At 39.0% G+C, this 27014-nt stretch overlaps 2 protein-coding genes across 5 annotated transcripts; one reads left to right on the plus strand and one right to left on the minus strand.

The window, feature by feature from the left end:
- The first annotated feature begins 324 nt into the window (after positions 1–324).
- Positions 325–12088, plus strand: tmem87b (transmembrane protein 87B). 2 transcript variants are annotated; one of them, XM_044373251.1, is made up of 19 exons: positions 325–712; positions 1642–1702; positions 1780–1871; positions 1979–2113; positions 2201–2254; positions 2529–2697; positions 4149–4210; positions 4897–5080; positions 5166–5265; positions 5356–5449; positions 5851–5922; positions 8495–8603; positions 8761–8819; positions 8914–9017; positions 9126–9199; positions 9313–9383; positions 9596–9648; positions 9755–9785; positions 10157–12088. In XM_044373251.1, exons 1-19 carry the CDS (start codon positions 563–565, stop codon positions 10196–10198), a joined length of 1716 nt encoding a protein of 571 aa, XP_044229186.1. In that variant the 5' UTR covers positions 325–562; the 3' UTR covers positions 10199–12088. The 2 variants fall into 2 exon arrangements, with proteins under 2 accessions (XP_044229186.1, XP_044229184.1); XM_044373249.1 differs by lacking the exon at positions 5851–5922 and adding an exon at positions 6213–6284 and having other exon boundaries at positions 326–712.
- Positions 12089–14544: 2456 nt separating this feature from the next.
- Positions 14545–26965, minus strand: LOC122996926 (fibulin-7). Of its 3 annotated transcripts, none has more exons than XM_044372731.1 (9): positions 26873–26965; positions 25718–25772; positions 24240–24402; positions 21879–22055; positions 19272–19397; positions 19060–19197; positions 18332–18469; positions 17775–17913; positions 14545–15768 (listed from the first exon to the last, which is right to left on the minus strand). In XM_044372731.1, exons 3-9 carry the CDS (start codon positions 24394–24396, stop codon positions 15396–15398), a joined length of 1248 nt encoding a protein of 415 aa, XP_044228666.1. In that variant the 5' UTR covers positions 24397–24402; positions 25718–25772; positions 26873–26965; the 3' UTR covers positions 14545–15395. The 3 variants fall into 3 exon arrangements, with proteins under 3 accessions (XP_044228666.1, XP_044228665.1, XP_044228664.1); XM_044372730.1 differs by lacking the exon at positions 26873–26965 and adding an exon at positions 26699–26845; XM_044372729.1 differs by lacking the exon at positions 26873–26965 and having other exon boundaries at positions 25718–26667.
- Positions 26966–27014: the final 49 nt, after the last annotated feature.

A 27014-nucleotide genomic window follows, 5' to 3' on the forward strand; every position in this document is an offset into this window, starting at 1 on the left:
TTAAAATATATAAATGTATATGGAATTGCATAGATTAATGGTATGTAATTTACAGGTATGTAATGTACCAGTAAGCAGAAGATGAGTAGTTATAAGTAGATACAAGTATTTTGTGGAGTCTAAAGCACCACATTGTCCTCTGAAATTGAGTAAAACTGTCACAGAATTGAAATATTCAGGTAAATGTCGGTACACTAAAAACTTTAATTCATATACAAACTTCTTGTAAGGTAAGAGGAAGTGATTCAATGTCCTCCTCAAACTCACTTAAACAGTTTGAAGTTAAGATGATAAGGAACATGAACTATTCACCCACTAGTTCCCCTTTCTGCCTGCAATGTGGGCTTTTCAACAAGGCTGTCAGTGAGATGAATGATGACCGACAGTGAACCCGAAGATCTTACAGGCATGTCAGACGGAGACTTTGTTCTTTTGTAATAAAAAAATAAAGCTGTCAAACACCGGGTTGAAACAGGTGACACAGGTAAAGGTTTGACGTTGCTCCTCCAGCTGTTGCCTTCACGGCGCCTCCTGCAGCTGAGTGTTCAAGCCCAAAACGATCATGGCTGCCGCAGGGAGGATGAGGACGTGGAGCTGTCCGGTCAGAGGAGTTTTCTATCCATGGACAGTCCTTTTTGTACTTTTCCTCAGTACCATAAATGCGGTTGGTGCAGCACCAGAGCCGGGGCATTGGATAGTCACTGTTGTAAATGTGAGTATCTACTTGGAAGATACCGGTTAGCTCGCGTTAGCTATATTAGCCTTGTTATGCTAGCTTGCTATCAGCTGTGAGTGTGGTGACAGTCGTCTAATCTGGCAATAATCGTAAAGCCATATTCACTGTGCATTTGCTGTAGTCCTTTATAAATTAAAATAAGGTGTGTCTACCGAAAGAGCAGCTGTTTGCTAATTCGCCTGTTGCCTTTTTAAGCTTAAAGTTAGCAATTGGCTAACTAGCAGGCTTTAGCTTAAGTTGGACAGCTGTCTACAAAAGCTTTGTTGTTTAGCTGAGCTCCTGGGAGAAAGCCTCATTTGTAACATTGGGTCTAACTCTACGACCATCCTCTCTGACACTGCACACTTCACCAGTTTGACCTGTGTGTCCAGGTTTACTTTAACTGCTTAATTATGTTCTTTACTACTAACCTGCTAACCTATACATCATTGTTGTAATTAATGAAAACACACCCTGACCAGACCTTGGCCCACAGTCCATTTTAACAGTGGTGCACATTTTCCTGTTTATCAGGATTAAGGCACTGTTTCCAGACTTAATGCAAGGGGAACTAGAAAGACTTGATCAATAATTCAAGTGTTGAGAAGTTTTGGTTTCCGTCTGTTGTTGCGTCTGTCTCTGTATCTAGTTGCAGAAGAGGAGAAGTCACCAGTTTATTACACAACACATATAGATAAACACACGCACACACATCTATGGACAATATTAAAGTTTCAAATCACTGGACACACAGGTCTTTTCCCCACCACATGAACACAGGCAGAAAATGTAGACACAGACACTGTCCTGCTTAAATGATTAATCAGTCCACCAAACTAATTACATATTGATAACTAATTTGATATTGATAAGAAAAATAATCCTTGATTACACCCTAGCTCATAAATGTTTTTATTATTCCACAGACCTCAAGATTGCTGCTGTTAAAGAAATCCATGTATAAAGACACTGATATTGAATTGAACGGTAAGACATGGAAGACACACTCCTGACCTATCAAAAATAATGTACACCTTTTTGACTCTTGTGTGTTCATCTTCCAGTTGTGGATTTTGGCTGTCCTGAGGAAGTGACCTTCACCATTCAGTGGTATTTAAAATACTACCGCTGTCACAATGAATTCAATAATATTGAAGTAAGTATATAAGCTATAATATAACACTAATAATCAAACAGTCTGTTTTTTCATGCTTGATACTTGAGAAGTGAGATATGCTCAATTGTGATTGTCATTGTCTGTAGGAAATGTATGACAAAACACAGCTGAGTCGTGGGGAGAGCCTCGATCCAAATCCCCTCGGGGAAGGAGAGTACATTGAACACAGACACCAGCCTATAACATGTAACAATGGACTGCGCTCCTTCCCTATGCTAAAAGTAGGTTTGTTACATTACTCTCCTCAGCACAATCACAAGTTTGGTATAGTGATATTTATTATCTCTCTACATCCATATTTTTTTCAGAAAACAAAGGCAGAATCACGTCCGGTTAGTCCACCTGTGGCGGGTGAAGTGCTGGTAAGTTTAATAGAATAATATAAGTTGTGAATTTCCCATTGGGGATCAATAAAGTCTTATCAAAGATTTAAGAAAAAAATCTTCTAGAAACGTAACAGAACAAACATAATCAGCCAATATTCAGTGTCTTAAACTGATATATAGTTTTGTTAATGTTGTTTCTTTAAATAGTTTACACATACACAGTCTTAAAAGATTTTAGAAGTGACATAGCTGGTAGATGACATCAGTGTGTCCGTTTTGTTAACCCTGCGATATCTTTGTAATACTGCAGGATGAAAATGAGAACCGGTGGATCACTGAGGAGTATGACAGCAGCAGCAGCAAGAACAGCAGCGTGAATATCAGAGACAATGTCATAGCCACCACCTGGAAGGACGGGCCTTACCTGCTGGTTGTTAAGATAGTTTCAAATAAATCAGATGCCAACTGGAATTTAACAGGTGAGATTTCTTTTCAGGAACAACTAATATGATGTGTGACTGCATAGAGGAACATTATCACCCTATATTATTTTACTCTGCATGCTGCATTCATGTGCAATCATATCAGAAAAATACCTACCGTAAATAGAGGCTGGCTTCTTAAGGCTGGCTGTTTTGCAGCCGACACTGAAGTGTCAGATTTCAAAACTTTCCACCGCCACAAATTCTTGATGTGTTGGAAAACATTGTGTCATGATTCTGTCCCAGTCTGGCTCTATGTCCCTCCATCAGTCCACCAGATGCCTTCAGACATTTTCCCTGTTTGTTAAAGACGGATAAGATATGTTGCAGATTATATTGAAGGACCACTTGAAATACTGTTGCTTGTTGCATTGAACCTTTGTCCAGACATTTTACTGCCTAGTTCGTAATACAGATGCTCAATTGGAAGAGCAAACAGAACTGAAGTGAAATCTGAAATACTTTTGCCTTCACCTGTTTAATAGCTTCACCTGAGCTGCCAGGTTCAGTGCTCAGTGTTGCTCCTATAATTGTACAGGCCTGGTGGGCCACCAGGTCAATGAGAAGCCCCACCGGGCCAAAAAAATCTTTTCTTTAATGCCAAAAATAACACCAAATATCCATTCATTCGGAAATCAATAATCATTTGCATTTGGGTACCTCTGTGCAGCACTGTTCTGAAACATGAGTCAATCTCTGTGTCGTTGCCTGTGAAACTCTTGACGCCTCGTCTCTAAAGGGTTTTTTCGGTGCGTACCACTGGGCTAGAAAAAAATTCTAGGGGAAACACTGGTGCTTATCATTCTTTTCACACTCCCAAGTGGTTATGTATCAGCTTTTGGGTCATGGAACAGATCTATGTTTAGGACTTTTAGGGTTACATGTCTCTCAGATCTATATCTTGCAGCCCACTTAGCTCTGTAGCACAAAGTGTTTTTGTTTACATTTGGCCTGCTGGCATTTCAAGTTTTCTTGGGCCTACTTATCATGTTTTCTGGGCTTTTAGTTTCTGTTTGCTCTGTGTTTTTCTCCTGTGTCCCCTGCCTGCTTTTCCTTCCACTCCTGCCCTGCATCGGTCTCGTTAGCCCTGCCCTTTTCCCGGTGTTTTCTCCAGCCAATCAGCTTCTTTCCCGTTCTCCTGTTTCATCTCCTCATTCCCCTCACTTGGGTTTCTCCGCCCATCTCCCCACTTGCGCCTCATCTCCTCATTAGTTCAGTTAGTATTTCAGTCCTGTGTTTCAGTTCAGTCTTGTTGGATCCTTTGTTCTGTGTTGTTCAGTTTTGTGTTATCCTGTTCAGTTTTGCATTTGCCTGCACCCCAGAGTCTAAATAAAGAGAATTCTTCAGTTCCTGTGCCTAATGTCTCTTGCATTTGGGTTCACCTGCTCAGCTGCTCCTAACACATTGTTGTGCTTCATTTGCCTAATGTCTAGATTTTGTTTTTACAGTTGATGTGGTGATGAAAGGCGACCACGGCTACATTTCTATCACAGATTACCCTCTCATGATTGTAAGTAGATAACTATGGAATCAATTTTTGTGATTTATGTTTGTAAAACATTAATTACTCATTTGTAGTCATGCTGTAATCATGCTGTAATCATGCCCATGATCCTGTCCTGGATCAACAGACGGTTGTATTTTACTTCTTTGGGTTTGTGTATGTGTTTTATAAATATTTAAACTCGACAATACAAAGTTAAAGGATTTGTCCACCTCAGAGGAACAGTTCACCCCAAAACACAATCAAACACAAAGCCTACCCAATATAATCCAATTCATGTAACTGAGTGGATTCAATTTTAAAAACTCTACAGCAACATCTGACGATGATGATGATGATGATAAAACAGACTGCATTGTGAACAATTGAGTGGAGAACTGATCTCTACAAAATGTTCCCACCAACCATCACTGCACAAAAAGACAAAAAGCCATCTGTAACCATATTATTTGAAAAGAGAAGTTACTGCTACTTCTGAAAACCAAATGCCTTTGAGCTTCACTATACTGAAGTGAACTACAGCAGACTGATCCAAACCATAAGCAGATCACACTGAAACTGAATGAGAAGTCAGAAAAAAACAAGATTTATTGAACTGTCCATTTCTCTGGAATTTGGTCTCCACCTAATGAAGTGCAATTGCTCCCATGTGTGATGTGTTTGTAGACTAATCCCTCGTTGTCTGTTTGTAGTTCTACATGGTGATGTGCATAGTGTACATCCTGTACGCCATGCTGTGGTTTATCTGGGCAGCCTGTTACTGGAAGGATCTGCTGAGGATCCAGTTCTGGATAGCAGGGGTTATATTCTTGGGGATGGTGGAGAAGGCCGTCTTCTGCGCCGAATATGAAAACACCAACGCTGTTGGCGCTGCCTGTGAGTGTCTACAGATCATCACAGAGCAGTTTTTACCTGCCTCGTGAGATGGTAATTGTTATGTTTCTGTTCCTGTTGCCTTTAGCTCCAGGCCTGCTGATCTTTGCCGAGCTGGTCTCTGCCCTCAAGAGAACTTTGGCTCGATTGCTTGTCATCATCGTCAGCCTTGGTTATGGCATTGTAAAGTATGTCAACATTTTTGTTGTTTGTCAAATGGAAATTATTGTACAATCAAAATCAGGCAATGAACTTTTTTCACGTCTCTTTCCCTCAAGGCCTCGACTGGGGACAGTAATGCACAGAGTGGTGGGGCTCGGTATTCTCTACTTTGCTTTTGCTAGCATTGAAGGCATTCTGAGGATCACTGGGGTGAGAAGTGTTCTCCTATCATTTTTTTTTTTTCTCTTTTATTAATCTACAAAAATGTCAACACTAATAACAAGTGGCCATCTCAAGTTAACAGGGCAGAAAGTGATGAATTATAATTGCATGTTTTATTCAATCAACTGTTAAAAATGTAGATATTACATACAGTATATAAACAAGCAGCCAGTGTTTTTACTTAAATGACATTTTGATGATCAAAACTGTCCTTCATTTATTTTCTAAAGATCAAATAATCAACTTATTGTTTCCCTACTGCTTGATTGTTTTTAACCTGATATCAAAAATAACTTTAATTAGTGGTATTACCTGTAGTTTGTAGTCCATTTGTCGTATTTTTTTAAAGTAAAACTGACATCAGGATTTGTATTTTTCACATACTGAAGGGTCGGGACAATGGCCCAGCTCTCATTACAGCAATTGTTCTGGCTGTGTTTGAGTCCTGCTGCATCTGGTTCATATCCTTCCAGTGTACTCCTCATCACTGTACCTCCCAGAAAGTTATTCTATTCTCAACACAACAAACCGGACCTATTTTACCTATTAATTGAGCTCCAATGATTTTGAGTGTTCTTGCCTTTTTGGGTTGATAATTTGTTTATTTTTTTTCTATGCACTTTGGTGAATGGTTCTGTATCACTTGCATTCTTGCCTTTTTATCTCGTCCTGTCTGTGATTCCCCCCCCCCCCTCCCACATTTTTATCCTCGTCCTTGTGTCCTCTGGTCCTGCTCTGTCCTTACTTCTAGGCAAAAGACTCTGACTTGGCCCAGCTGGCCAACATTCCCCTGGCTCTGCTTGACTCCTCTCTCTGCTGGTGGATATCCTTTTGTGCACCTACAGCCTTTCCCTATATGGTTCCCCCCTGCTCCTCACCTCTTTCACATGAGCCCAAATTAGACCAAGAGAGATCAATCTGGGATTTCCCAATTTCCTCGGGAAATCAGTGCTTAACATATCTCACACTTCCTCATTTTCCCCTAGAAAATAAGCAGCGAAAGACACAACCAAGCATTAATCATTAGTCCCCTACAGAAATTTTAACCACTATTTTTTCTGGTTTTGATTTAACTACTCTTAAACTCCTCATTCATCACTGCTTCTTTTCTTGTCCAATCAATAATATTTTACTGTGTTGCCACTGATTGACTGTCTTGGTCTGAATTGGCATAAGTGATTGATTTGCATGCCCACCCAACACCCTTTACAAGTGCTCTTGTTTAAAGATGATATGTACATGGTTGCCACTAGGGGGTGATATGGCTGAAATCTTCTCTCACAAAATATTTGATTTTATATCAATATATGTCATGATGTATTCCATTTTCAGGAGCATCTATTGAGAAATTAAAATAAATGAATTAGGTGGCTAATCAACCTAATTAGATTAGAAATCAAAATACTGAAAGACAGTTACATGAACTTCACAGTTCATGCAAAAATCATTTAAAAAAATGCAATATTGCTCTGAAGCTTTCCTGATAGTTTATTTGCCACATTGTAAAAAATGACCCTATACACCCAGAGATGTTAAAGGGGTAGTTACCACAATATAAACAGAATAGCAAATTCTGTGACAATTACAGTATACTAGTGCAGTGTCTGTTCAAAACATGCCGGTTTGTAATAGGCTGATTGTTCGGCCTCCGGCCGCTACTTCAACGCAAAGAAAAATTAATACAGTTGATGTGAGGTGCGAATGAGTAGATACACCAACAACATTCTATTATACACAGAATAATAAGTCCTCTGATAGTAAATAAATGTTCTTTTCTCATTTCAAGTAAAAGAAGGGCTGCATTAAAAAATAAAATAATGTAATAAACGTAATAATCGAAGTATTTCCTTTGTTTTACGGGCGTAACTACAGTCATTGTGTATTGGGCTCTGAGTGCCTCCGAAATGCAGGTGACCTATGCTCAGCAAAGTACCCGAACACCTCCCGTTTAGTCACTTACTGCTGCTGATCTGCTAAACATGCTGCTCACGCTATGCTTTCTGTCCAGACACGGGGTAGGAGTATCCATTTTTGATTAAAAGCTCTATTTTCGCTGTTTACTTTCTGTTTTTAGAGCACTTTTCTCTGACTCGCGTCACGCCTCGTCTTTGCTCTCTCCCTGACATGCTGGAGTCAAGTCAGCAGAGTCCTGAAGCTCCGCCCTGCCCCTGCACAGAGCGGAGCGGCTCGCTGATCGCTGGTTTATTCAAAGTTTATTAATATTAAACGCGTCGCGTGTCCAAATTGCACTAAATTCAACACTGCACTCCCTTTGTTCTCCAGCAATGCACCCACGAAGTGTGGAGTCGACTGGATAAACAATTCAAGAGATACGCAAAGGACATACAGACAGAAATTCCTTCCTTCAGTAGAGACATGTTGTCATATTGCCCACCCCTAGGTGCCACTTTGACATAATCAAACAATTTGTGTTTGAGTACATCAGTGTTTTTATTTTATTGTTATTGTTACTGACACAATGTGCATTGATCAACATCACTGTAAAATGACAATATTAGCCAAGTGGTTATATTTCAACTGCTGTCCTTGAGCAACATACTGAATCAGCCAGTAAAATCCAAATAAAAACAGGGAACGAGTGACATCAAAAGATATTGAATACATATTTCAGTTGTTCAGATTATTAGGTACACCTAGTTAGGATGGGTAGACTGGTAGTGGATAGTCCAGGTTTGGCTGTTTCAGATATTAGCTGTATTAATACCTTATTCAAAAATAACACAGATAAGATATTTTTCATCATTCTGATGTTAAGCCAGAACGAGCAAGTGAGCTGACTGCTTTATGTTTGTTTTATTCATGACTCCGGGAGAAGAGTTGTTGGTATAAACAAGCAGGTGTATCTAATAAGTTTGATTGTATAAAATTGTATAATTGTAAGGAATAATGCAAAATGTGGTTATTATCTACAGCGTATATATAAACTTGTAGCTGTTATAGGCTCCCATTGGTTATTTTGTAATATAGTTTCAGTGTGATGTCTGTCATGTGTTTACCTTGACTGCCACAAACATTTTTGTGAGTCTGGCACAAACCATCAAGACTCTGAAGCTGAGGAGAAACCCTGTCAAGTTGTCTCTCTACAGGCACTTTACAAACACATTAATATTTGCTGTCATTGGTAAGTAGCACAACTACACTTACAGTTAGATTAGAATATATGACCTGTGGTAGTACTGGTGTATTTTCCTTCAGTATAACACCTGTTAAAAAATAACACACAATGCTACAGTATCGCTAGAGAACATAAGATAATTTGTGTGTCTTTTCTCCCTCAGCTTCCATCATTTTCATGGCTTGGACAACAAAAAAATTTCGACTAGCGGTTTGCCAGTCTGTGAGTATGGTTTTTGTATATTTATTGTATTACATAATGGCTGTCTGTAGACGGTCAAACGTTTTCTTGATTTTATGTCCTATTTTGTGTGAAGGATTGGATTGAGCTGTGGGTGGAAGATGCTTTCTGGAGGTTCTTGTTCTCCGTTATTCTGTTGGTCATAATGTTTTTATGGAGACCATCTGCAAACAACCAAAGGCAAGTACTACGTTATCATTGTTGAATTCACTCACATGACCTGAAGTGAACATCTTTATTCTTTTTTCTCTCAGTGTTTTGTTTCTCACATTATTTCCATGCCCACAGGTATGCTTTCACACCTCTCATGGATGACTCAGACGATGAGGAGATTGAGGAATTTATTGCCTCTTCAAACATTGGTACAGTAACATCATGGAAGAATTGCTTTTAATCAAAACATTGCAAACATGTGTAAATACTCTTGTTATATTTATTTGTCTTTCTTTTATCTCTTTTTTTTTTTTATTCACAGCTGACGGCATAAAATTGAGAGCCTCTAAAAATGAGACCAATGGCACGGTGAAGCCTGCAGAAACAAACCCAGTCAGTAACACAACTGCACATGTGGTTTGAAATAACACTAGTTTTATATTACAAATTTAAATTCAACATGATTTATTTAATATTAGGCTCATATAATAGAGAATAACTGTTCAGGTTTAGGAAATGCAGCCATACAAGTGTCACATATTTCAGCAGATGGCAGTATTTACTCTTTTTGTCCTCTTTTTTTTTTTTTTTTTGTACCTGTCCAGGATGAAGACATGAAGTGGGTGGAGGATAACATTCCTAGTTCTCTTACTGATGTGTAAGCATCATATGAAATTTTTATTTATTAATCTAGAAAGCAGTTTTTCATACCAGCAATGTGTGATTCTAACAGAAGGTCTTTTTGGTCCTCTTTGTCACGGTAGAGCTCTGCCGGTCCTGCTTGACTCAGATGAGGTATGAATCACATTACCTTTGAAATCTACAAAACTAGAATATGTTATTTATTTAACCACTGACAGGTTAGTTTAGACATGTGGAGATGAATGAGACTGTCCATAAACAGTAAGTGAAAAAGCCTTGCTTTAGGATGTTGTGGGCTAGTTTTGGAGTGACTTCAGAGCAAAGTGAAAGGATGAAGTTTGTGGGTATTTAAGGCAGGCTTTATTTTCATTGCTACTACATTGAAATCAAAAATAGACTAATTTAGCCCCTTACACAAAGAATAACAGGCAGTAACATTGTTTTTTTTTTTGTCTGAAAGTGAAAATTAAAACTTAATAGCAGGAACAAAATTGCAGAGTTAATTATTGCACATTATTTTCCAGGAAATCATGACGACCAAGTATGAGATGTCAAAGCTGGAATAAGGTAAAACCTTTCCAGCCAGCAGCTGACATGGAGAGACAACACAGCAGCCGTCCCCGACTCTGCAGCAAGGTTTTCTCCAGGGTTTCCAGTCAGGTGGTGGTGGAGTGCCATTTAGTTTTTTCAGGGGATCCTCCCGATATGGCTGCTCCTTCGCAGGGTGGTGCAGGCCACAGTTGAAGGGGACCTCTGCTCATTTCCTCAACTTCTCAAGAACAAAAGATTCTACTAGAGGAAAACTGCCGTCGGTTCACTGTTTCCTCGATCTGATCAGTTTTGAGCCTTTCTTTCCAAAGAGAATGTTTCATTTTATATTAAGTGCTATATTTATTTCTGTTATGTTCACTTGAATTTATTTTATCAGAGAATTAAGAACAGAGGGTCTCATGCATGAACCTACTCTTAAATATACGTTAAGTGTCTTTTTGATACGAGATAATGAAATAGGATGCTTATTTATGAACAGGAAAATAATTTAAAGGGGTTTTTTTCTGCAGTAATTAACACCAGGAATGATTTAAGTTTTTTTGCGGGGGAGATCTCCAGGGAAGAAAGAGAGTGTTTATTGATTAATTTCAAACAGGATCTTTCTTTTCGTATTTCTCTATCTATCTATTTATATATCTATATATATGTGAAGTTCCTAAAGAATAATACAAAAGTTATGGAATTCAGGATACACTATGTATTTTTCAAATGATTTTGACTGTCCGAAGAAAACTTTTTTTTTTTTGTTACCAGCATTAAAATCATGTTCAAAGCATTAAAATACAGAAATGAAAATACTAAGATTTTTGAATAGAACATTTGCTCCTATGCACTTTCAAGATCAAAGTTGTGCCTACATGTAGTTCTTGTATGAGGCCTAATCTGGTATTCCAATAATCTCAGTATTGGTGTGTGAATGAGTGTGAGAGGGGCGATGCATAAATAAGTGATATGTACAATTTGAATTCAATGAAGCAGTAAAGCGTTGGGGTTTGTAGTCAGTGTAGGCAGTCTATTATGAATCTACTGTATGTGTGTCGAGGGGTGTCTTTTGAAATAAGGAGCAATATACTGTATGTTGATATGGAGTTTTAAAACTGTATTATTTATTTGTGTCTAAAGTGTACTTATAAGTTGTGTGTTCACCCGTGTTTACTCTAAGTGTGTTTACAACATACGCTTGACTTGGACCCCGAACAATCTCACAGTATACCTAGCTAAACATCTTATTTCTTTGTTTGTTTTCTTTGCTGATAAAGTCATTGTGTTGGTTTCACAGACACCTTAATATTCATGTTCTTTTAAAAAAAAAAGTCTTAATATCTTAGTATGTTTTTTCATTATTATCTTTGAAAACGGCCGGCCTGGTGTTTTTTTTTTTTCAATGTTGTCTGGAGTTGGGACATTGTTGTTGTCTTAATGTGTGTTGACTTGAGTAAATGTAATGACAGGATCTTGTCTGTCCAGGCTAGCCCAACACTATGACACACTAGATAAGTTATGTGGTTAGCACAAGCACAAGTTGATCACTTCTAGCAGTTTATAATGTCACTGTTAAAACTTCCCTCCATTTTTCTATTTCTTTTTTTTTTTGTGTGTGTGTTGGTTGGAAACCTGGAATAATTGTGCTTATGATGGCAAGCTGTCCTTCTGTTATATAAAACTGCAGACACCTGCAGTGGACCTTGATTATTTGTACAGATGGGTTTTGGCTGATTCCTGTTATTTCATAATTCCGCAGGTGGAGTGGTGTCTGGATAATATGACTCGTCTTTTTTTTTTTTCGTCTTTCTTTCAAGGGTGTCACGAAGAACTGAGCTTGAACTTTTCATACCAACAGTTTTCTTCTCTCTTCCTTCTCAGGAAGCGTGTTCACTCAGATTAAATATTAATTGAATACAGGAGAATGTTTGTTTCCTGATCTCTCATTTTAAGTCTTAATTTGGCAATAAAAATGCACATGTTATGATTTTATTACATCAGTTAAAATCTGTTTCTCTTTAGAGCTGTCTTGCAGTTTCAAGAGGGAGTAGGTTAAGAGACTGTACACTGAATGGGCTATTGTGAGGAAAATGATGATGAATGATAATGAAACACAGACTGAAATACTGAAAGGAGAGTTTGAAAGAAGCACAGTTGTTGAAAATACAAACCTTGAGGTTTCTCTCAAGTCATTAGTTATTAATAGGCTTGTGACTAAGAGGGCTATGAAAACATAAAATCCACAAACAAGCCAATGTGTTTGTCATGTCGACATTACAAGTTGTTGGAGACCAAACTGATTAAGCCTTCCTCTGAAGTGAAAGTGTCACTTCATAGGTGTTTGGATAAAATACAGGAGCTTCAGAGTTTGAAACCTCATTTTCCTTTAAAGGAACCTGCTTTAGGCTTCAACTACAGTATTTAGGTTTCAACAACTGCAAATATACAGTTATGAAATCACCAATAAAATGAACAAGACAAACAGGAAAACATGTCCTTTAAGAGAAAAGCCCTGCAGGGCCCAGGAGAGCGAGGGAGCCCTGGTTCCTCTTAACTGACAGTTTTACATCTGAGCAACTTACTACATGCATTTTTTACTGCCATGTTTTCTTGTCTGCTGTAGCCGATAATAAGCCTGCATCATACAGTATATGACATTTATATCGGGCACAAAAGTGTCATTATTATGGCCTGTAATTGCAGATTATAGGCCACTTCAAAGTCAGACACTGAAGTGCCGGGACCTCCATCCAGCTTCCCTTATGTGAGAGCGTATTTCTGGATTTTTTCCAAACATTTATCCCACATGAAAGATGATCCAAAGGCGACCTCTCCCCTTTTCCTGCATAATAAAAGTAGAGCAGAATTCCTCCACAATGCCTTTCATTCTGAACTAACCCACCAGTAACACATGCCCATTTTCTGTTTTGATGGAGATCCATAGATTGAAGGGTTTTCTGCCGCTTCACTTCAAAATGACTTATAAAATAAGACATGTTGTTTTAGGAGGATAACGTTTATACTGAAGTTCAAGTTTTTACTGCTCCTGGAATTTCAAGAATTTGTGATGTGGAGATTGTTTCCCCCCCTTTTTTGTGAAAAAGTGAATGTGCTTTTTGAAGATGGCAAATAACCAGGAGCCTATACATGTCGAACCACAGGGGGTGGACAAAATAATAAAAACACACAATTGCCCTGAAGCAATAAATAGCAGTTTACTGAAGCTTGTTTTGAGGCTGTAGTTTGTGGTGTTGTTCAGCATATATTATGTATAATTTAGTGCTTGTGACCACTGTGTCTCTCTTTGGCAGGACCAGAAACTGAACAGTATTCATACACTAAAATATGACCCTGCAGTACCTCAGGTATGCTGCATATTAGTTAGTTTGTGATAATTTGATTAAACACCAGTGATCACATGTAGGTGTTCACCAACACTCACTGACAGGGCCGAAATGCTTGCATAACACTGCACACTACATTAAAGAAAAGCCTCTAAAAGCTTTAACAGCACATTAAGAACTTCATGAAATTGGGACTGAGCATTCAGTCAGAGTTTCACCGAGGTTCTGTGACTCTGACGTAATATGAGTACAAACCACACTCTTCGCTGGCTTTGCCTCAAGGCCCTCGCTGTATATTTTTATCATTACTTGCCAGCAAATGGCTTGTGTTATGAAGCTCAGTGCTCTCCAATTGTCTCTGGCAATATCCTTCCGCCTCAGAATGGATGAAACATGTGAACATCAAACGGCCCGAGCACAAGCCTGAAACAAAGACTGCAATGTGAGCACTTGTGGTACGGTTACTGAAGGAAATTACGCCTGCCATTAAGGCACGTTGTCATTTTCAGAGCAGTGTGTGTGTGCTGTCAGGACATGTGTTTTGATTCTCGCCCTCCACTCCCTCCTGGAAGCATGCAGTTCTTCTGGCCTCTTTTATTGCAATGTAAACCCCTGGATGGAGACGTGAGAGGACAGATGGAAGGAAGTTAAGAGACCACATGTGTTGAACATTAGTCTCTTCTTTCTCTAACAAATAGGCACAGTGAGATTTGATTTTAAAACCTGACAGTTACTGTTCTTCGCATAAAAGTCAAATAAAAATACTTCCTTTGTTTCAAGTGGGATGCTGTTTTGACCTGTCCTGTCTGTTGCCTCGAGGGTTACAGTCTAAAACACACACTCTTCCTTTCTACCCTTTCATCCATTCAAAGAAATTTTTATAGTCATCCAGGGTTCATTTATCAGCGATGCTTTGGTTTGAATTTCGCTCGTTAAAATTCACTTGTAATGGATGTAGAAAGAAAACAAGCACAGCCACAGGGACATTTAATAGCACACTGTTCAGCATCAAGTGAGGTAGTTCTAACAAACGCTGAAATGTTGGACTGATTTTATTTCAGTTATGTAGAGACAATTAAAATTCCAGATAAACTGCGTAGTGCATTGGCAAGCTTGCCAAAAATCATCTTTGATTTATAATAAGATTATTTCTGGATAACATACATACATGTGCAGAATATGAATAATAGAGGAAATATGCCCAGGTAATGTACAGTACTGCATCTACTGTTTATAAAAGAAAAACTCCCTTAGTAGAATGAATGGCGCTATAACAATGTAAGCCAGTACAAAAGAACAAATATACAGTATATGATGGAAGATAAACATGTGGCATTCAGTATGTTACAATGTAAAAACCAGCAACAATATTTCCAATAAATTAGAGCCGCAGGAGCACTAATGTCTTATAGGGATTTATCATCAGTACAGCGGGAGCAGTGCATCAGCCCCAGGGCCAACCCTGAGCTACACAGAGATGATCTATGATGGACATAAAAATACAAACAGCAATAACAAAAGAAGTTATCCTTCTGTCCCAACCTTTTAATTTAGCTTTTGTTTCGCAAGTAAATCTAATTAATGCATTCAAGCTCACTCAAACATGAGATGTAGCTCATACTGAACCAACTTAATGAAGATTCTATTATGTTTTCTGCCATATATTATTATATTCATAACATAACTATAATAATGGCTTGTCACTCTTGTTTGGTTATTTTTACTATTGTCAAACCTCAAAGCATATTTGGCCACTGAGCAAAGGCTGGCCAGCGACTGGCTACAAGGGGATGAAGGTGATCAGTAAACTCAATGCCCATTATGCACTCTTCCTCGCTCCTCTTTACCTTTCTGTCTCTAGCCTTCCTCCTTTGGAAGAGCGCTCTCAGAAGTTGTAAGGTGAAACCAGAACTTGGACCCTGGCCACATGCTTGGCCTGAAAGGTGCGGTCAGTGTATTCAGACATGTCCACGTCGACGCTGATCTCCTGCGGCCCACGCAGCTGCTGGACCAGTATCAGCTCACCAGTCTGTCTGTCTGAACGCTGCATAGCAAAGATGGCCCGGGAGTTTCCCCCAACTATGCCGAAGCGCAGGCTGTCGGGCCCGGTGCGCCCTGGGGCGGCAGCGGTGGCCATACGGAAAAGAGTGGCGGGAGTCTGCAGGTTGGAGGGAAGGGACAGGTAATGGAAGGAGACGGTCTTAGGAGCCAGGTGGCAGGAGCGGCTGTCCATGGGGCAGGGGTTTCTCTCACACTGACTGCAGGGGGAAAACACAGAACAGAGTAATAAAATGTTTTACATTCTCTGTGTATTTGAGTGTTGTCACATAAATGGGCTAAATGGTTATATAATCAAACTATCCCCGTGGGAAAGTATATATAGAGCCAAACTCTTTTCTTGTGACTTAGAGAAGTGACGCACAAACAATACATAAGAGGTCAAGTGAATTTAATTCTTACATGTAGGAACAACAGGAGAGAGAGTATAAACTTCCATCTCTGTGTACTCTCAGATCCTGCATATCACCACCATGCTTTCCCTCTCACAAACACTAACTGTGTCCCAATTCAAATACTAATGTGTACTACATACTAATATTCATGTAACTGTTCTGTCAGTGAGTATACAAGAAATTAATGAACCACTTTGTACTAAAAGGAAATTAATCAAGATGTCAATAAAAGCTTTAAAAAGAGGAAGCAAAATATTTTTCCAATACATTTTTTTTGGTTTGTTTTCTGAAATATTACTGGAAATGTGCATTATCTGCAATTTGTTCCATTTCCTTTAAGCATTATCTGTGTCCCAAATTCATACTACTTACTAATTCTGGGCAGGTTTTCAGTACTGTATGTAGTGTGTTCATGCTGGAAAAATGATAAAATAAAGTACACTGAAATCTCAAGTTGATTTATAACACTGGCATTGTTACGTATTCTTAACTTAGTGTCTTTTCCAGTCTAAATGCATTAATATTAGCATTAGTATATAGTATTTACTGTAATTGGGACTAAGCTACTGTCTTACTTGATTCTTTGCTTTCTCCCTTGTTACATGTGTTTGCCAAAATATTTATCCATCCCCTTTGCCGGCAGTGGAGCAGTATTTCACCACATTGATGGTTCAGTAGGAGCAGACAGAGCTATGTTTCATTCCCTTAAATGAGGCAACTTGATGATGACTAGCAAATAGGGAGCTGGAAGTTGTAATGTCTCTGAGCATTTGGCCAGAACACAAAAGTTCTAGGTGGTTTTTAAGAAAAAAATTACGTCATCAATTGAAGTTCTGCTGAGCATGCATGCTCTTTGTCAGAAATGGTTTGCGTCACTACAATGCAGCTATAAAAACAAATCTTATTTGTATAGTGTTGGTGTTATAGTATAAGTATATTGGTTATGTTTACACTGTCCCATATTAGATCTGGGAACATAGTGACAACCATACAACAAAGGGGCAAGAAGCATAAGCACTCAGTCAACAAAACAAATCAACAGTTTGACCAGATTATTTCATCTAGTTAATTAAGGAAGGTAAAATGAAAGTAAGAGCATCTGAAATGTTGGTGATAATCCATCATTGCACTGGAAAATCATGAGCACAACTACTAAGTATGGTGTCAATGGTGAACCAGAGAGTTGGTTTGAAAACTGTGATAGTTCATTACAAATTATTATTCATATGTTTTCTATTAGCCTTTGTTTCTCTTCCAAATAAATGTGGCTAACCTGGAAGTTTGTCTAAATTCTGTATAATGGTCTGGCTCCTCATGCTTCTGACTTCCTTTTAGTGATGTCACTGTGTTCCCAGATCACAGCAGTTAACTTGTTGAGTACAATGTTATTTCTACCAATGGTAATGGTGCCCAAAACTACCAAATTAAGACCCAAATTGTTTGAAATCTGAATTTCTCTTGAAGTAGTTTAGCTGGTGAACCCTATAAATGTAACGCCTTCCTCAAGGGCGCCTTAGATCCTGACTCACTCAGTATGCTGGTTCACTGGCATGGATCATTATTGACACACCTGAATGGAACACAGCAATCATTACTTTTATTACTGCTTTTCCTGCTATTTACAAGTCATAATGTCCCCCAGGAGCCCATTACACTCCCACTGCGTCTCACAGTTGGATCTGATTTAGTACTGTATGAAGTGGGTCACTGGAAAGTTGAAGCTGCCAAAACATGAAAGATGAAATCCCATTTCACTTTTTTCAGACAAAAAGTTGCAATCAAACAGGTCAAATTGTGTTGTATCCACTTACAAGGGAGACGTCTTGACATAGCTGATGTTTCCATGGGAACGGGGACACACTGGGTTGACGCACTGAAAGCCTCCCCCCATGTTGATACAAGTTGTGCCTTGACTACAGTTGTGCTGCTGGCTTAAACATTCGTCCACATCTGGAAGACAAAACAGCAGAGGCATGTAAGAATGAGAAGCAGGGAGAGAGACTTGCCAGACTGACTCCCTGCTTCCTGGTTACCACAGTCTGAGCAGGGGGTGCAGTGCTCTGGTTGTTTATTTGGTTTTTTAGTTTAGTCTCCCACAAACGCTTCATGTCCTAAAGATCCTTGCTGCTGGGAAAGGGTGAGGTCATTCATTCCACTGGCAAGCATTGTAAGCTTCAGGGGTGCAAATGGAAGTGGTAGCGAGGTTTGGGACTGACAGACACCTCTGCAGAAACTAAGAGCTCTGTTGTTGAAGGCTTCTCGTCCTTCTAAATCGCAGGTATTCCTCTCTGGAGCTACATACCCGGCCAGATCTGCAGTTGGGGCCTTCTGAATGAGCCTTTGTCCTCTGTTCCCTCTTGTTACTCACCCTCACAGCTCCGCCCATCTGGGAGCAACTTGTAGCCGCTGGGGCAAGAGCAGTGGTACGAGCCTGGGACATTGACACACTCGTGGACACAGAGCTTCCCTCCTTGGTCCAGCCGGTAAACTTCACACTCATTCACATCTGTTAAGAAACAGAGAAGGAAATGTATGTCTGCCTAAAACACACATCTCATGACCAGGCAGGGGCACTGTGTGTACTGGAGGGAAGAAATGTAGGAAATGGAGATACTGTTTCTGTCTCCCAGGTTGTCTTTGCCACTCAAACATCTCGGAAATTAAAACATATAAAGCAACTACATGAAAATTGTGATTTCAAAATGTTACTCAACCAATTACATCTTAAAAGCAACTGAACTGTGACCTAAATGGATGCTAATCAGCTTGTGACCTCTCGAGAGGATTATTTTGTTTGTCACAGACTGGCTCCACAGATTATTCTCATTTGTAACCTTATTATTCATTAGAGGAGTGAAAGATTCAGGTATTTGGGGCCTGTTCTTTTCACCAGTAGATGGTGTGCGGAGTTGCACATCAGCCAGAAAGCCCTGGTAAAGTATAACAGCTGTTTCCTATCCCGCTGAGATATCGTCAAGCAAGACACCGGCTTGAGGGAACTGCTCTGTAGCTGACCTCGTCCTCACAGTGAAGGGATGGGGCAAAATGAGAGTTTCCCCACAGGAATCAATTAAGTAACACATAATTACAGCTCACCCTGGCAGATACTGTTGTCAGAGGTGCCACTCATGTGAAAGCCCGCATCACAGCTGCAGTGTTGGGCTCGGTTCACTTGGGCACAGCGAGGCCTCCGGCTGAATGCTGGATCATTCATGACGCTCCACTCAGGTGGTGCTGCATTAAAAAGGACAAAAGCTTAGGACTCTTCACCTGAACTGCGTTTTTGACATTAATCTAGTTGTACTGACCTGTCTGGGTTTGGTGCTGGCAGTGTGAGCCACTCCAGTTCTGAGGGCAGGTACATTTGTACTGGTTAACACCCTCCACACAGGTACCTCCATTTTGGCAGGGGTTACTTGCACACTCACTGATGTCTGTGGGCGCAGGAGAGAATTATCACTCTGGTCAAACTGTTGAGGAATTTAAAGTCCTTTTAGCCATCTCAAGTAATTTCAATCTGGACCTTGTTAAGGTTTTTTTTCTCATTATATGAATGGATACTGAACAAAGGAGCAGCAGTTGCAATTTCAGTCAGTCACATTACAGCTACTGTCTTACTGTCTTGGAAATAAAAAACATCTCCCTTCAGTTTTGTTGCTTCCTTTCCTGCTGCTTTAACACCTTCTGACGTAATCTTTGCTTATGTCTTAAGGTCTTTTTGTCTAGATGCACTGCTGTGTAAAGTGCTAAAAATATTTATAGAGAGATCAGGATTCAGTGTAAAATGCAGATTTAAGAGTGTGGTTGTGTTCTCTCTTTTCGTGGATATAGATTTTTAATTCAACTAAATAAAAGAAATTGTTAACTGGAGAAGGTTGTCTGGTCTTAGAGGAAACACCACATGCTGTGGTTGCTGCTGGGGTTGATTTTTGGGTCTGTACTGGAGAACAGTGAGTCCAGACACCCGACACATGAAGTCGCTTTAGTGAAGCACTTGATGAAATCTGTTCAGAATAGAACTTTATAAAGGCAATATAATGGGAAGAAAGGTTTCTGTATGAAACATATATGAAAGTCTATGATTCTGCTCTTCCCAGTAAACTATTACTACTGACTTTAGGTTTAGGCTTTACTTTTCCTAGAAAAGAGAAGAGTCCCTTGTAATGAAATACAGAGAAAATGAAAGAGCCTCTGTGAGCCTATCCTATCTTCTATCCATTCATGGGGCGGCAATGGGTGTCCGCCTAGTTTGATAACTTATATGTAAGATTGAGAGACTGGACAATTATTATGGACACATGATGTCAACAGTTAACCAGTGTTGCCCTTTTATTTTTTCCATTTGTAGAAAAGTATCTGGATGGTATCGAATTGAGATTTTTATTTAACTATACTTATATATATTTTTAAAATCATCTGCCTTTTGGAAGTTAGATGAAATGCAAAAGCAGTGTTGTTACACTATATGGATGTACTATATACCATGTTTTACTCATATGTGAACACTTTCAACAAGGCGTGAACATCTTCATTGAAAGACAGTTTTGAAGGTTTTTTCTTTTACTGGTACAAACAGTTGTGAGGTACTTTGCTGTCAACACCTTCTCACAACAATTTCTCAAACTTATAGCAAATGGACTAATGTTTTCATGCAATCCTCATTCATACTTCTTTACAAGAGATGTTTTGGGCTTCACTTCACTATTACTGTCAGTGCCTTTGGCAGTGAGCAACACATTCACTGTGACTGTGATATGTGTATGCATTGAATACATAAGTCTATTCAAAGCACAGATCCGTTAATTCATCTACCAACATTTAGTTTTTTATTATATTTCAAAGCATAAAATATCATTATTAGTTAATTATTCAGTGGCCTAGAAGATAGTAACCTTGTATGAAGTCACAGCAAACTGTTCACAACAACAGTAAATAGGACGACACAGGTTTGGTACTGTCTGTCAAAGGTACAAAACAAGTGGATGAATATCACATCATGCCCTATGATCTCTGTTTCTGTGGTCTCTGCAGATGTTCAAATGATGAAGCAGCCTCTGCTCTTCAGCGCTGAGGCTACAGTATACTGGATGACAACCAACCCCTTTAATGTTTATTTGGCTTCCCCAGGGGCCACCACATGGCCAAAACATGAAAAGACCCACTTCAACCTGCTAGATATTTTTAAACTCTTTTTAACTTAAAAGATTTTCACACTCTGTCAATACTGCTTTTTAAGCATGACTAAATTTAGACTTCTTGTGCTGGGCTGAAAAAACATGAACAGAGATAATACTGTGTAGAGTCAAGTCCTCTCGTGTTGCTTTAACCATGAATGTCAATAAACATATGTTTGTGTGTGCCACTTGGAATTTTTGGAAGAGTGCCACCACTGCAGGCTGAAGGGGCTATCGATAGCATGCTTAGCATACTTCAGTGCTATCAGACCATGGTGTGGATATAATGTCTGGACCAAACCTCGTCCAGTGGGACTGCTGTCAAAGAGGCAGGGAAACATGAGCAAGAGAGAGGGGAGGGTTATCTTACAGTAGCCCCACCGCTGCTGTTCATGAGGAGTAGAAACCTGGTGGGGAAAGCACCCCACAGTGGAATGCAGTACAGGTGTTTTCCTGTGTTCAGAGACATTTAATGCCATTCTAACGAGGGCTTCATTCAGTATGCCGAGGAACTCCAGACATCATAAAGAATGGCTCTTTTCTTTGCCTGTTATCTGTGTGTATGCGGAGCTCCGTTTGGCTTCTGGGCTGATGTCTCTTTCAGCCTCTCTTGACTCAAATGTAACTAACCTTTGTCACACACATGGGTAAATATATGGATCTACGACAGGTTAATAAGCTTGGCTTTGATTTATTTTACTCTACAAACTTTCAAGTAAGGGGAATCACAATATGTCTCACCTTTACAGACGGCACTGATGCCCGTCCAGGTGCCGTTGTCCCGGCAAACACGTGTGGCCGAACCGACGAGATGGTAGCCCTGGGAACAAGTGAAATGGACCTCATGTCCGACAAAATACTTTGAGCCAAACTTCGTTCCGTGAGCAGGGGCTTCCAGGGAGGGGCAGGTGGTGGGAGCTGTGGGAGAGAGAAAGAGAGCACGAGAGGAAGGCTGGTCACATGTGGAGTAAGCCTCCCAACATCCTCTGGCATTCTCTGCCTGGGGATATACACGTGTCACTGGGCAGTTCAGAGCCTTCATGGGAAAGGACGGTTCAAATGCCTCATTTACAGTCAACCAGCAGAGGAGCGGCCATTTCTATGAGTCAGAATAATACCAGCAGCCAAATGTTATGCTATGTTTCTGGCTCTGGAAAGTTTAATGCTTGTATAACGCTTGTATAATATATAATGTCATTACATTACATAACATTGTGAATGGATTAAATTTTTGACTTTTATGAGATGTTGATGCTTCCTCCAACCAGGAGGATTGTGAGAAAATGTTCCTGCTATTCCAATTCTTATTCCTATTGCTATTCTTTCAATCTCAAGAGAATAAGGCACAGATACTGATCAGACACTGTATAATAAGTCTAGCATGGCCAGAACTCAGTCATGTCCAGCTCAGGTTTGTAGTATAATGAAAGCCGGTTTTTATATCAGATGTTTTCCAGACCAACATGAGCTTGACAGAGGTCAGGAGAAACACTGTGTGCAATATGTTTTTGTGTGTGTTGTAAGAAGGGAAGGAAAATATTACAGATCAAATTATTAACCATATTATTTTCCTAATTAATTAATTATAACTATATCTAATTCAAAAAATATATTTTCATATGTGGGTTTTTGGATTTGATCTTGATCATTAAAAGCAGGTGGTGAATAATTTCACTTTTGTCCTTTCATTTTGTTGAGCCTTTATTGCTGTAAATGTAAAATATCAGCTTCTTCCTGTCCTGCCAAGAACTCTCCACAGAGTTATGGACTGCACTGGTCCATCACCAACAAATTGGCCTCAGCATCTCCTGCCAAACAACACAATTCCACAAATCCACTTCCCCTGTCAAGTTCCCAGCTCTGTAACTGAGATGGCCTTGCACTGTTGGATGAATATATAATACCATAATAAAAGGAGCCATCTCTGGATTTCTGTTGTCACTGGTTTGGAAAAACATTGTTTGATGATCAACCTAAAACAACTGAATGTTCCTGAAATGTTGTAAATTTGATGTTTCATAATCCTTCTCTGATTAGTCATTCATTGTATTATTGAGCAAAGCCTCATTCGCATCATGCTTGCATGTGCAAGTTTATACAACGTGGATCTTGAGGATTCCAAATTAAAGGACTACTTTTTTGCTATTTCTTTGAATTTCTTTGAATGATCCAAACAGAAAACAGCCATCACAGATTAAATAATGTCCTGCTCATTGGTGCACAGCCAACCATTTATTTATATGATCAGCACACCAGATACAGACATACAGTATATTCTGTATTTTCAGTATCCTATTCATCCAGTATGCTCATTTTTGAACCAGGATAGTCAGATGAATGTGTATTAAATATGCCTAAAACATCCCTTTTAGACATTTTTATATTTTATACACACATTTTGCAGGTTTGTCAGTGTTACTACAAAATAGCAGAATAAAATGAACCAAATAATTTTAATCAACAATTGTATTTCTGTCGCAGACTTGAACACTTTCATACACCTTAGCCATCTGTTGAAAGACCTACAAATACTGCATGCATACGTCATGATGTTGTAAAATAATATTATTATTTCTATCTTAATAAACTGAGCACAGTTCAAAATTTCTGAAAACTTCTGCTATATTATGAAACTATTTCAATTTATCATTTCCAAAAATAAAAGTCCAATCTACACTTTTTTCTTGTTTCTGAAAACTGAATTCCATACTTTTCCTAACCTACTTTTATTACATATTTAATTGTCATTGTCATCATTTCAGTGTTGCAATGTTTTGCAATGAAACTAATATATACTCATTTACCAGTTTATTAGGTCCTCTTAGCTAAAACTAATGCAATCTAATCCTACCATTTCTATAAATGTTCCCTTTCTTTCATTAATTTCACTCAGTAGTTTAGTGAGAATAAATGTCACTTTTATATATATTTTATATTTTATTTATTTCATTGTAAAAAAAAAAAAAAAAAAAGAAGCTAAATTGAATATTTATTAACTACTGCATTTACAGTAATAAGACATTGATTGATTGAAGACAGTGATTGAGGACAATAATGAGAGCGGTGGTGATTGGTGATTGATATTATCAATTTATTACTCACCAGATGACTGATCTGCTTGGGGCAACTTGGAGACAGAGTTCTGAAGTGTTGCCAGTTTTGACTTCATGATCCGGAGGCCTTCTGTAAACCGTATCTCCTGGCCTTTCAGAAATTTCTCCATTTGACGGAGCACCCCAACCACCTGGTGCTTATCCATGCATGTCTGTGAATAAAGCATGAGCACGATGAGCAGAATTAAGAACTATTAAGGGTCCTGGCAAACCATTTCAAAATGCAACGACTTTCATGAAAATGGGAGCAGGGGTAAAGGTTACTTCAGTTTAAAGTCATAAAATATGAAACATGAGCAGGGAATAAACATTAATCTGCAGCTGTGGAGTATGATGTAATTGAAACTGAATCTTATTGGTGGGCACATGGTCTTTATGGTTACAAATATGTCATTCTTATGGGTTCCTTGATATTAAAATACTCTTTATGACTTTGACAAGATGTATTAATGAGATGCTTTTTTACTCTACATGCATAACTCACCATATTTTTTCAATACACTACACAATTTTTGCTCTCCACATTTTTCCATTAGTCCTCATAGCACTCACATGTGAGATATTCTATCTCTCTTCTTCTCTCCCTCACTCACCCCTTTTCACTTACTACCACAACTCCAGTGGCAGACACAGATGGACAAAAGCTGTCTGGCAGATGTCAGTGGGACATAAGTCCAAAATGCTGTTCCTCTGTATATTTTGCATGGCGGTAGGAAGGCACATGCTCATTGGATAATCCTGAATGGGCAGACTCAAAATAGCATGGGTGCCACAAGCAGTTACTTGAGCGAGAGGGGTTGTCAAGCCATTACAAAGTTCCTCAGAGAAAGTGCCTCTAATCCTTTCAGAGGGGTTTATTAATCACATGCTCATTGTAACAATTTCTCCGGTGCAGCATACCTTAAATTCCTGCACTGGCATTTGGAGGTCTTTGTACAATAACAACTAGCTTCAAGACATTAAAATTCATTGTGCGCATAGTTTGGACCTGTGCAGTTGTTAGACAGTGGTCTCCTCCTTTTACATGCCCCAGGCAAAGGGGAAATGCCACCAGCTGACAAGACATGAGAGGACTCATATCCAGATGCTACAATGAAACTTCTTTTTTTTTGCACATGCAAAAAGTATGAAGTAATTTCTCCAGTGGAAACTATAGATGACTGACAAACTTTGCAAAACTTAAAGTGATACAGAGAGCGAGCACACAGCCACAATAGATAAAAGCTAAATAAAGTGCTAATGCAGAATAAAAACAATCACATTTTTTGTTTGTTGGGTTAACATTCTACATGAAAATCAATCACTTTTCACCAAATAGTTGTAGCCTATATGAAAATTTTCTAAAGTGTGGTTTAGTCAGATCTTGAGATCTGCTTTAATAACACACTCTATTGAGCCAGTTTGCCCAGATTTCTTCTCTTACACAAGTCAGTTGCTTTAACAGATATAAGATACATAAGCTCTTACCTGAACGGCAGCATGGCTACTCTGAATAGCAGTCAACCACAGCAAAAGCAAACACCTGCGTCGAAAAGACAGTGCCATCTCTGTAAGTCCAGTAACAATAATGCAATACTGTCCCCTGTTAATGTTCCCAAGATTTAGTTTGCTTCGATAAAAAATCCAAAAGAGCAGTTATCTCATGTGACGGTCCGTCCTTTGGCTTAAAAAGTTGGAGGATGCTCGTCAGGTGTCTGAGACAGAGATGCGCTCCTGTCTCTGGATCTGCGCTCTTGGAAAGTTTAGCCTCTGTGAGCTCTGCACGCCACCTAGGTTTCCTGCAGCAAGAATCCCTCCCACCGAGATACTCCCAAACACAAGTTTCCACTGCATCTCTCTGCTGCTGACATAGTTTCTCACAGTATCAAAGTAGCTACATATATGCTGCACATATTGCACTTTATGTTTTGTTTACTGCCTTAATTCTGTATGCCTATATATGATTATGACTATTATTATATGTATTTTGATATATTTATATATTCTGGTAAGTGGATTGCTGCCAAACCAAGTTTCGTTATGTTAACATGCAATGACAATAAAGCATCTATCTATCTATCTATCTATCTATCTATCTATCTATCTATCTATCTATCTATCTATGGCAAATGACGCGAGTATAGGCCTATAACATATGTGTTTGTTCATATAGCTATTAAATGTACAGTAGGGTCCAAAAGTCTGACACCACTGTCCCATTCACTTGTATTTCTTAACCTACAATGACTGGGTGTTTAGAATAAGATATGCAGAAGGTTAAATGCACGTTATGAAATGGTTCGTTATCTCTGATTGGATAAATTGTCTAAAATTCACACCTGTAAGGGATACACAGTTAATTAAGAGGTTATGACCTATGACTGTTAAAGAATAGGCCAAATTTTTATACATTAAAATGCAACACGTGATATTTTTTATTATTGGGAATAGCTTTAACGAAACACCCACATCACTCTTCGAGCTGCTGGACAGCAATATGTTTCTTGACTCGGTGAAAAGCAAAATATTACATGTCCTTAAGGGGTTTGATTTGCAGAGTCAGAGCGACACCTAGTGGTGAAGTGCAGGACTGTGTATAAAACACAACAGAGAAACGTAACTGGAAATTAAGCGACGTTTTACCTTTTTAAATATTGTCAACCTGGGTCGTTATAACTGCGCAACACACGCAGTCATAAATTAAAACGTTGATTTACGATAAAACTTGAGCGTCGCACATGCTTCATTGTTTCAGATGTTGACAATAACTGACAACGCTTTGAAC

The sequence above is a fragment of the Thunnus albacares genome, chromosome 14, assembly GCF_914725855.1.
Source record: "Thunnus albacares chromosome 14, fThuAlb1.1, whole genome shotgun sequence".
In the NCBI taxonomy this organism is placed as follows: domain Eukaryota; kingdom Metazoa; phylum Chordata; class Actinopteri; order Scombriformes; family Scombridae; genus Thunnus; species Thunnus albacares.

What these genes read in the sequence shown, in the direction of transcription:
- tmem87b (XM_044373251.1), top strand. Translation starts at nt 563, where the DNA reads ATGGCTGCCGCAGGGAGGATGAGGACGTGGAGCTGTCCGGTCAGAGGA. An exon ending in CTGTGGCGGGTGAAGTGCTG is followed by an intron (nt 2,255 to 2,528) that starts GTAAGTTTAATA and finishes GTAATACTGCAG; the next exon opens with GATGAAAATGAGAACCGGTG. An exon ending in CCTAGTTCTCTTACTGATGT is followed by an intron (nt 9,649 to 9,754) that starts GTAAGCATCATA and finishes TTGTCACGGTAG; the next exon opens with AGCTCTGCCGGTCCTGCTTG.
- LOC122996926 (XM_044372729.1), bottom strand. Translation starts at nt 25,795, where the DNA reads ATGGCACTGTCTTTTCGACGCAGGTGTTTGCTTTTGCTGTGGTTGACT. An exon ending in CATCAGTGCCGTCTGTAAAG is followed by an intron (nt 19,398 to 21,878) that starts GTGAGACATATT and finishes CTGCGCCCACAG; the next exon opens with ACATCAGTGAGTGTGCAAGT. An exon ending in TATGTCAAGACGTCTCCCTT is followed by an intron (nt 15,769 to 17,774) that starts GTAAGTGGATAC and finishes TTCCCCCTGCAG; the next exon opens with TCAGTGTGAGAGAAACCCCT.